Source organism: Scophthalmus maximus, chromosome 18, assembly GCF_022379125.1.
Source record: "Scophthalmus maximus strain ysfricsl-2021 chromosome 18, ASM2237912v1, whole genome shotgun sequence".
Classification (NCBI taxonomy): Eukaryota; Metazoa; Chordata; class Actinopteri; order Pleuronectiformes; family Scophthalmidae; genus Scophthalmus; species Scophthalmus maximus.
In genome coordinates this window covers 11140429-11150783 of record NC_061532.1, presented here as the reverse complement: position 1 = coordinate 11150783, position 10355 = coordinate 11140429, and the positions used below count along the sequence as shown (strand labels likewise).

At 42.6% G+C, this 10355-nt stretch overlaps 1 protein-coding gene across 2 annotated transcripts; it reads right to left on the bottom strand.

Moving 5' to 3' along the window:
• Nucleotides 1-36: 36 nt before the first annotated feature.
• Nucleotides 37-7953, bottom strand: LOC118290545 (visual system homeobox 2-like). 2 transcript variants are annotated; one of them, XM_047328447.1, is made up of 6 exons: nucleotides 7774-7953; nucleotides 5385-6051; nucleotides 4667-4757; nucleotides 3833-3956; nucleotides 2096-2276; nucleotides 37-1075 (listed from the first exon to the last, which is right to left on the bottom strand). In XM_047328447.1, the coding sequence occupies exons 2-6, from the start codon at nucleotides 5812-5814 to the stop codon at nucleotides 750-752; spliced, it is 1152 nt and encodes a 383-aa protein (XP_047184403.1). In that variant the 5' UTR covers nucleotides 5815-6051; nucleotides 7774-7953; the 3' UTR covers nucleotides 37-749. The 2 variants fall into 2 exon arrangements, with proteins under 2 accessions (XP_047184403.1, XP_035474211.2); XM_035618318.2 differs by having other exon boundaries at nucleotides 5385-7953.
• Between the last annotated feature and the right edge of the window lie 2402 nt (nucleotides 7954-10355).

The window sequence follows — 10355 nt, the reverse complement described above, 5'->3', positions numbered from 1 at the left end:
GAAAATGAGAGAAACAAACACGTGAGCAAAGGGGAGGACTTTAAATAGTAACTTTTATTCGGGCTACAGTCACATTTATACAAAGACAGACGCAGATAATTGATGTTAACTTTACAAAATTGTACAGTTTTGAACTTTTGAACATTATTTTCTTTTTGTATTATTTACATCACAATAATTGAAAATAGCAGAGGGGAAAGAGTGCAGGACTTCACTGACTTGAATTTTCAGTTACCTCCCTAATTGAAATCTGTCTCCACGGGGAGGTCGGGGTCAGAGGTCAGGGGTCAGAGGTCGCGGTCAGAGGTCACGGTCAGCACCTCTGCAGCAGGTGGAGAGGCAGCGTCTTGCTCAGCGTCCACACTGGTTGGGAGGGCTTCAATGATAAAAGTGACCATGTCACAGGAGTGTAAGGTAAATTTATTTAAAGAAAATAATATATATATATATATATATATATATATATTTTTAATGCAGCTACATGTCAGAACATTTTCCTAAAATGTTAAAAAGTCTCCGTCAGTCCATCACAAATATTTGTAGGGAGCGGAGCCAAATCACCTCTTTTCAAATCACACGTTACCTGACAGGTAAACTCGAGTGAAGTTCTCTGTGTGTATTTGTGGTCACAACATTTCAACTGCAGCTTTGATCCACAGTAAAGGTTCAGCTTGTGGGTTCAAACTCAGCGGTCTCCACTCTGCAGGCATTTCACCATCAGTGTCAGTATCCCTGCAGTCTTTTGTTCCTTAGTTCCTCTTCTCCTCTTCTGACGTTTCCTGCTCCGTCGCCCGGTCGTCGGCCTCCTCCTTGTGTGTGACGTGGCCGTCCGTTCTGCTCGAGACCGTACAGAACATCTTGGCGCTGTGCTGCTGCGCCCTCGCTCGCAGCGCCGCAATGCTGTTCTCCCTCAGCTCCTCCTTGGAAATCGGGGAGTCGGCGTCTTCCCTCGGCTTCTCCTCCTCGTCCTCCATCACCTTGTCCGCCGGCTGCTCCTGTGTCGGCGTGTGGGGAGCTGCACTGCTGGGTTTGCCCGGAGATGTGTGCGTGGTTTCGACTGACTTCTTGTGCATTCCTGGAGGGAAGAGAGAGTATGAGTTGAGTGAGACCCCGTAGAAGATTAACTTTCTGTCCAAGCAATCACAACATTTAAGGGTGTAAAGAGTTGCCTAGGAGATTATATCCTTTGCCCTAAGTGATTTAACGTTTGAAATGGAAAAGTATCTATTAAAAGTAACGTAACTATTGCTCCTCACGTGTGACATTTTGTCTCATCGTGAGGTATTTGACATTGAAAAGGAGCGTCAAAGAGAATAGAGGGAGGGGACATCTTATTCAATTAGTGTCACCTAATTGATTTCGACTAATCAATTGACATGAGGTGAGAGAGGATATTTGGTCTAATCTGTCCTGATGAAGTGGGATTATCACTGTATCGACTGCTAGCTTTTTATTGACATGCGGACGCTTTTATTGACTCCTATCATGCGCAGGGCTTAAGATCCCAAATACCCCGTTGGTTCTTAAACACAGAGACACAACTTGATAAAGACACTTTTGGTTCTTGCATTAACGTGTCGGCCTTAAGTTTCCTGACAGTGTAAAGAAAAAGGGTTAGAAAGTTGCATCGGTTTAAGACAGACGAGCAGGCAGATTATAGTTTCAAGACAAGATAACTAAGCATTTCACATTTCACTGCTCCTTTGTGCAAGATCAGTCAATATTTGAAAGTGTCGAAACACCAAGTTCTTTTTCCAACCATTTTAAAGGAGGATGGTGCAACATGATGTGTTACCTCATCACCACACGTATGACCTCGAACGACTGTGACGTGTCAGTTTCAAGCTCAAGGAACATAGAAAACAATAAAAGAACAAACAGCAGACATTTTGTCTTTGTGGGAAAAGTAAATAATAATACTGAGTAGTAATACTTTTGACGACGGCTCTGCTCAGTCAGACAAGCATGGACAACTACAGGACCCTGACAGTGAAGCAGCTAAATGGAATTCAGCCGTTTGTGATTTTCTCACTGTGACAAATCAAACTGTCGAGCTAAGATTGTCTCTCAGCTGACAAACACAGTTCTGCTTTACCTAGTAACCACGGAGCGTACGATTCCGTGACGCCTTCCTTGGCCGACTTGAGGATGGACTCGGGCAGCGGGATGGAGTGGCGCACCATGGCGCCGTACAGGCCGTACTCCGCCATCACGCTGCTGCGACCCCAGCACTTCTCACGCTTCCTCCACTTGGCCCTGCGGTTCTGGAACCAAACCTGCAGAGAGGACAGTCAGAAAAATGGATTTGATTAAGTGTGTGTGTGGGGTACTTTTGGACCCCAAGAAAAAGGGAGGCAATGGGGGGCCACAATTAATACACAATAATATTCAATATATTTTAAACCATGGTGAAGGATTGCATTCTGTTTTTGTGTCATCCGTGCTACAGTATATAAGCACAGTAGAATACCGACATCTACTGGAGATTTAAAACAACAAAAGACCATTTTGGCCATTGAAGACTGATTTTGACAGCTCATTTTCCAGTTTCATAATCTTGAGTGTCTGCTTTGGCACATTCATTCCATATTGCGGAACCATTATTGACCCAAAATGTAAGTATCATGTGATGTTACAAAACAGATTTATAACACAAATTCAGTGTTTGAATTTCTTTTTTTCCTGTCACCGCTTCATCTGTAAGGATATTGTCTTTTTTTCACTTGTGTGAGCGTGTGTGTTTGTGTGTGTGTGCACTTGTGTATTATTCTCCTTCAGGCTCCTCAAGTGCTTAAATTGATTTCCACCATGCCAGACCTTGTAATAGCCTCAGCAAGCTCGTGAATATGGATGAGGAAAACAGTGGAGGGAAAAAAAATGAGCATCCTAAAATGGCCGGGGAGGCTGGATGAGATTGTAGGGAATGGTGTGGAGTGTGCGCATGCATGTGTGTGCATGTGCGTGTGTGTGTGCGTGCGTGTGTGTTTCAGACCTGGTATTAAAAACGATCAAAGCCGAGTCGGGAAAGCTATTCAGGTAGATCTGATGATAACCGCCATCTCATAAAAAAGATGGGCCTCAGATGAGCAATCATACTTTTTGACAGCAACAGTGTGAGTGTGCATGAAGTGTGTGCGTGCGGGGGTGTGTGTGTGTGAGAGTGTGTGCGTGTGTGTGTGCGTAAAGTGCTTCCTGCGAGAGGTGACCCCGGGGGCGAGGAGGCTGATTGAAAAATAAGTTAATTTCCAGGCCCGATCGATGGGAGACAGGCGCTCAAATATCCTGGGAAATTAAAATGCTCATAGCAGCCTGGCAGAGGCCTCTTCTGCAGCCGCTGACCTCTGCTTATTAATTTCTGTGTAGTTATCATTTCATTTTTGGGGGCTGTGGCCCACCCTTCGCAGGGAGAGGGGTGATAAGTTCTCCTCAATTAACTAATTACACTGAAGAGGGTGAATTGGCTGCTCACGTGAGAGTAGGAGGCGTTGAGAGGGCGATGATGGAGCGGACGACCGCAGGATCCACCTGTCTGTCTGTCTGCCTGAATATTTGCTTTTCTTTTGTGTGTGTCTTCATCACTTTGCAGGAATTTGTGGAATGAAATATGACTGCAAGTAGCTCAAACCTTGATGGAATTTTAAAGAATCAATATCGCAAAGAATTAATCAAAATCATTTGATAGAATTCTCCCTTTTTGCTTTTAATTTTTTTTTTTTTTTTGTCTTTTTGCACCTTTAATTAACACAAGACAATTATCCTCAAGCATCTTGAGGATATTACAAATTTAGGACATTTCTGCGTCCTGCACAGACATGGATACACACTCACACACCTGTATTCTGTCCTCTGGCAGCTCGGTCTTCATGGAGAGCATTTCTCGGGCGTAGACGTCCGGATAGTGAGCTTCGTTAAATGCTTTCTCCAGCTCCTCCAGCTGATAGGACGTGAAAATGGTTCTGCAGGCCAAAGAAAAAACCCAATGTGTGAGAATTAATACCACATGGTACATTTTGTTCTCTTCATAAATCAATTAATTATTTTCACATCGGTCTGTAATGTATATAATTCAAATGAAGTGTATACAACTAAATCCCCCAATAATATATCAAATGTTTCCAGCACTGAATCAAACCGAAATCTTCTAAAAATGAGAAAATACAGTTTTATTTCTATAATCTAAAATGAGCAAAAAACAGGAACGACACATGCAGCCTATATATTTGTTATTCTTTGCTTACCAATTGTATATAGAGAAAAAAAATATGACTCTTATTTTTTCCTTTACAGATTCATTTTTATTCCTATAAGGAAAAATATAGCAATGTGTTTTTTTAAGAGAGCACAGCGGAAATAAGGATGGTTTTATACAGGCTATTTTTTTGAGGAATTATTATTGCCACAGAATTATATATCATTATATAATAACATATTATGATTATCACATACATGCACACAAGTTAAATTACAGGAATAAAATAGAGATTTTTGTTATTGTTGGATTTCCTCACTAATGACACTAAACAAAAGCAGCCTGCACTGATGTTTGATATTACTATAATAATAATAATATAGTGCACCATATATGTATAGGGCCTCTAATATCAGACCACCAGGTCAGAAAAAATAATCTCGTATTAATCCCCTTTGTTTTTATTTTTCGTTTTACCTGTGTCGTCGTTTCTTTCTTTTCTTGCTCTGACTCGTGGAGGATTTAGAGAATTTCTGATCACCGGAGGAGAGACTCATGTCATCCGAGTCTGTGAAGAGACAACAGGGACTTCAACCACACAAGCACAGCGAAAACAACAATAAAAGTAATAATAATCATCATCATCATAACCATAACAATAATAATAAAAAATATACACAAACGATAATAGAAATAGTGGAAATTAAGATCTTTAAAAAAAAATCTGTATTAATCTGAGTATTTCTGAGCGGGGAATTGTCCGAAATGAAAAGAAAAAATACTAAAAATGTGCGTGAACAAAATGTAAATGATTAGTGCATCTAATTATTATTTTGGCAAGGCCTCTACACAATATTCAATATTTTCCATTTTGGAATCGAAAGCTAATTTTTCTTCCTTAAAAAAAAGAAGGACATGAATTTGATAAGACAAATAATATTCCAATGTTTTCTTTTGTTTTTTTCCAGAATGAATTTAGCTTTCAGTTTCTCCACCATCACTGTTGCTCGGTCACATGGCGCCAACGCTTTGACACTTGTACTAGTTTTTATTACCTTGTCATTTTTTTGTGCAACCAAAACGTGATATAATGTTTTAACAGTTGATTTTAAAACATTTAACTTTCTCACCGCTCCATCGCAGACATGCAGCTTGTTACCGGAGGCCAACAGAGTCTTTTATTTCAAACACTCACCGGAGCTGGCGGAGTGCTGCGCATCCATCTGCGCCTCCATGTGCGCCGCCCGGTGCAGCGGCTGCAGGTGCACATTCTGCGCCTCTGACAGCACCTCCAGAAAAGCAGGCTGACTATAAAACGAGTGTATTCCCTCCGGTCCCAGCAGACCCATCCCGACCCCCAGCCCGCCGTGGCCGAGGGCCGACCTCGCGGCCAGGAGGTGCGCCCTGTGCGGCAGAGCCTCCAGCGGCCGCCTCGGCGCCGCCGGCGGCTCCTTGTTGAGGCCGAGCAGCTCCTGGATCCCGAAGCCGGTGCGCCGGTGCACCGCGGGGGCCATCTTCCACACCGGAGGCGGCAGCTGGGATCCCGCGTGGTTCACGCTGGTTTGAGAAGCCGATTTCATTTTATTCTCCGCGTCTGAAAGCACGACTCCCTCCTTCCCCGTCATGTCTGTGCGTTTTCACTTTATAGTCTTTCAATCGCTCCACTAAAGAGAGTAAACCAAACAGCCCCGTTTGTCCCGGTTTAACAATGTGCAGAGTGATGCTCCTCTGTTGTGCAGAGTGATGCTCCTCTGTTGCTCTGCCGTGCGTTTTATGCAACAGGCAACAGGCGCCAGCCAATCACAGCAGAGGAAGAGGAGAGGCAGCACACTGAAGTTTAAGCCGCATCCAAAAGCAAACGTCTGGGAATTAAATGAGACAAAATCACATTACATAACTTTATATTTTTCCCTTTTTGTCAACACATTGCTCTCACTCATAAGCATATGGTGACTGTCAGACGCTTTGGTTAAATTTGGCCCAGAAAAAATAATGCTTTTGTTTACTGAATAAACGTGTGTGCTTGCGTCAGAGGACTTGGTGTCGCCACACTGGGAAAATAAAAGCTTTGGGTTCCTACAAAGTGATTTGGTTCTGACTCAGATGAGAGAAAGAGAGAGAGGGGGGAGACAACAAGAGGAGAGAGGAGTTCACTTTCACTGCAGCTCTTCTCTTCGCGGTCTCGTCGCTGATCATCACCGGCTCGTCACAGACAGATTCAATCAGCCGGATAAATCCCTCAAATCGAGGGAAAAAACCTGCAGCTTTAATCTGCAGCACGTTTGTCCCCAGTGACAGACGATCAGTGTGAGGAACGAGACACAGACCCAGATAATCAAAAGACCAAAAAAAAAAATCGGAGGTAATTCATGTTTCCAAAAAAAAAGAAGAAGATGCATGTGCTATAATAAAACACACGCATGTGTAAAGGCTCGTTGTTAGTCCTGAAAAATAGAAAAGCTGCAAGTTTGATGCCATTTACCAAACCACTTACGTTATCTTAAAACAAGGCAACATTAGGAAAACAGATAATTAAATTAGGAACAAATTATATAAATTACTTTATATCTTTCTCCAAATGATAAATGTAGTATAGACAACAACAACAAAACACCCATGCGTCATTGTCATGTCTCCAAAACACAAGCAAGACAAACATTTCGATGATCATATATTAAAAGAAATGCTCATAATAAACTAATATTAGCCAATTGCTCTACCACTAATGAATCAATCCAGTTCCTCATTAGAGACACCACCGTGTGATTGATCCGTTACCAGACTCCAGCTCCGTCCCCAACGTCCCATAGAACTCCAACACGTCATTTGCATATTCTAATTGGGTTTGCGCACTAAACGTTTTGTCTTTGGTGGCAGTCTGCGCATCTGTTGATCGGTTATTAAGCTTCTTTTTTTTTCATTCTCTGACGGGTCACATGATGAAGACTACAATGTCCCAGTTCAGGGTATTTAGGACACAAGGGGTGGCAATTAAATAGGAGACAAACAGTGGCGCAAATGCCAGCGCACAATGCAGCAACAGATTGATTTATCTCCTGAGGTTCGAGTGTTTTTTCTCTCGTTGTTGTTGATAAAAAAAAAGGTGTGACTCGGGAAGTGTTTACGCGCACAAAATCCGATTCAGAGAGTGAAAGAGCGCAGAGGTTCAGGGAAATCGCCTGCAGCGTCTCCACGTCATCTACCAGAGTATCAACCTCAGCGGAAACGAGGCCAAAAAAACACTCTCAGGTTTTTCTTCACCAACCCCTAATCCTCTCTAATCAGCCATCATTCAATTATTATTGCGCATGTTGCAATCGTTCGGGGATAATTTGCGGCACACTTCTGGGACAGCTGGACCGACAATTGACGCGGAGGAGGAAGAGTTTATGGAGATGAGTGGACGCGCGCGATGGAAGCGGAGATACAGGCTATACTGTCTCACCAGCGGGACATGTGGTGATGAATAAATAAATAAATAAAGAGTGTGTGTGAGTGTGTGTGTGTGTGTGTGTGTGTGTGTGTGGCTCCTGTGGGACTGTTTGGCACCCGCGCGTCAGGCTGTCAGCGACGGACAAACCCACCGCAGATTTAGCGCCGGTTTGTAATCTGAGCTGTGACCAGGAGAGATGTGGCATCACCCCGCGGCCGAGACCCCTCTCCTCTCCTCGTGTTGCTGAAACACTGCGGATCAGATAAATCAAACTGTTATACCAAAGGAACTCGAATTGTATACATTGCAAAACGTTGCTTTTAATTATCTAGATTATTTAGACAATTGTTTTGGCCTAATAGTATATAAATTAGTGTGTAAATGAAAAAAATTAATTGAGCGAGAGAGGGGGGGGGGGGGGGGGGGGGGGTTTGAAGCGACTTGAATTACCTCCAGCATCTCATGAGAAACTATTAGAGACATTTCATTAGAGGTGAATGAAGAGATCAATGCCACAGAGCCACGAGCTGCGGTGTCTACAGAGAACCAATCTCATGCCTCCAGTCAGATTAGGAGGCAGCTGGAAACAGATTATTGCAGAATGTATATATCTCATCCTGACTGTATATTCAGGTCTGGAATCAGCCACTTAAGAGAAGAATAAAATAAAAAGGAAAACTTTTTTAACATTTAATGTATTTATATTTAATGGCCTTTTATTCCTTTCTTTTAATTTTGAGAGGTTTAAGATGTTTATTGACAAATAAAACAGTACAGCTTTGGCATTCATTTCATATATTAAATGAAATAAAATGATATAATAAATTACTGAGATTTTATAAATTTGAGACAATGTTTTTTTCTCTATATTCTGATATTGATCTCTTCAACAATGTAAATAATATCAGTCAGCTTTCAAATTGATACAATAATATTGTGTTTGTAAAAAAAAAACATGTACAAGGTTAAATGTCAAGTCGTAATGATGCCACTGTAATGAGACCATATAATGGGAACTGCAAAGCAGAGACAATTTTTGTATTGATCGTATGTGTAGCATGATTAAACCAATCCTCTGATTGTTTCTTTTAGTCACAAGCATAAACGATTTGATTTTATAGGTCAGTGTACATTTCCATAAACCACAGGAGCAGTTTGAAACTGCAGACATTGTTAACTGCAGGGAACTGTTTGAAAGAGAGAAAAAACACCTAAGTAAAAGTGGTCACTAAGTGGAGGTCGATTTCTGGATGAGAACCAACTGTACACAAACCCTCTGACTTTATGTACACAATACTCCAACAGGCTCTTTGTCCAGTTACAATCTATCAGATGTATAAATTATGCATTAGGGACTATATCACTAATTAAAATTTTGTGGATCCAGTCTGGGTCAGTCATATTCTGGCCGAGTGTCTGAAACCCGCTCAGCTCCCTCCCTGTCTGATCTATCTTTGTCTTTGTTCGAGGCTCCAGAAATGGCTCTTCTAATCCAGCTAATTGCGTTTTCCCAGAGCTCGGGGTTTTGAGGAGACGAGCTGGGTCGCCAAACAGCCGTTGATCAAAACATCCTAATAAGGCGGTGAAACAAAAGGCTCCCACAAATCCCAAACAATGTGCCACTGGTGATTCAACAGTTTGAACTGTGGCCACAAAGAATTAATTAGGGCAATAACTTCATGCTATTGCCGTTCTATAGTCTCCATTTCTGTATGAGTGCATCTATTTGTGCTCTGTAGTTTGTCGGGGGGACTCTGACTTTGTGTGTGTGTGTGTGCGCCGCATTCCCCTGTTGCATGTGCAGATGTGTTATTGGCATAATGAGGGAAAAAAACTTTGGGGGGGAACGTGGGAGAGAGAGACAGCCTCCCCCCCCCTCCGTTCCCCCTTCCAACACCAAAACTTTCTTGACAAAATAATATTCCTCATTGTGGTTCCCTTGTAACGAGAGTTGACATAATTACTCTGGCCCATTTCTTGTCTAATTAGCACACTTCCACAGTGGACAGGGACGGGCAGTTAGGCAGGAGAAGGGAATCGGACAGGCATGGCAGTGGCAACACAAAAAAGGGGGCCCCTGGTTTCAGCGTAATTAGGTGAGACAATGCCCCTGACTGTTTTGAGCCGTGGCAGCGACTCAGAACTGGGGCCGAGCAGGCGAGTGGACGCCCCGCGAGGTACATGTCCCTGAGACCCTAATAAGCCCCTAATTGTCTTTCTTCTTTTTTTTTTTGATTCACTTGGGGCTGCACCAGCCGACATGAAGACAGCATGTTGGGCTCCTGCAGAGATCGTGGCCCTCGTCATGCGGAAGAGGGAGAAATCTGAGTTGACTCACTCGGGACCTTTACTGTTTGGCCCCCAAAACTCCAGAAAGCTTTAACATCCTGTGACAGCGTCCCAAACCTGGAGAAGTGCCAACATGTTGAGAGCAGAGATGCCAAAGACAAGCCTGATGACAAGAAATCATAAAAAAATAAAGTTGCCCCTGATATCTGAATGCCATCATGTTGAAAAAAGAAACTATTTAATGTATTGAATCTTGAATACACAAAAGCAAAAAACAGCTAAATGCTGTTCAATATCCTGTCCATGTGCAGATCTTATCTTATCATTTAACTATATTGGTCCGATGACGTCTCATGCATCTATAGGACTATGGACTGAGTTTGCTTTCTTCAATTTGCATATGACATGTGACCTGAAAACAGGACAGTGGAGTAATGTCCTGCA

Coding starts and splice junctions, on each gene's coding strand:
- LOC118290545 (XM_035618318.2), bottom strand. CDS start 5,814: ATGACGGGGAAGGAGGGAGTCGTGCTTTCAGACGCGGAGAATAAAATG. Junction 3,957..4,666: donor AGAAAGAAACGACGACACAG/GTAAAACGAAAA, acceptor TTTGGCCTGCAG/AACCATTTTCACGTCCTATC. Junction 1,076..2,095: donor GTACGCTCCGTGGTTACTAG/GTAAAGCAGAAC, acceptor TCTTCCCTCCAG/GAATGCACAAGAAGTCAGTC.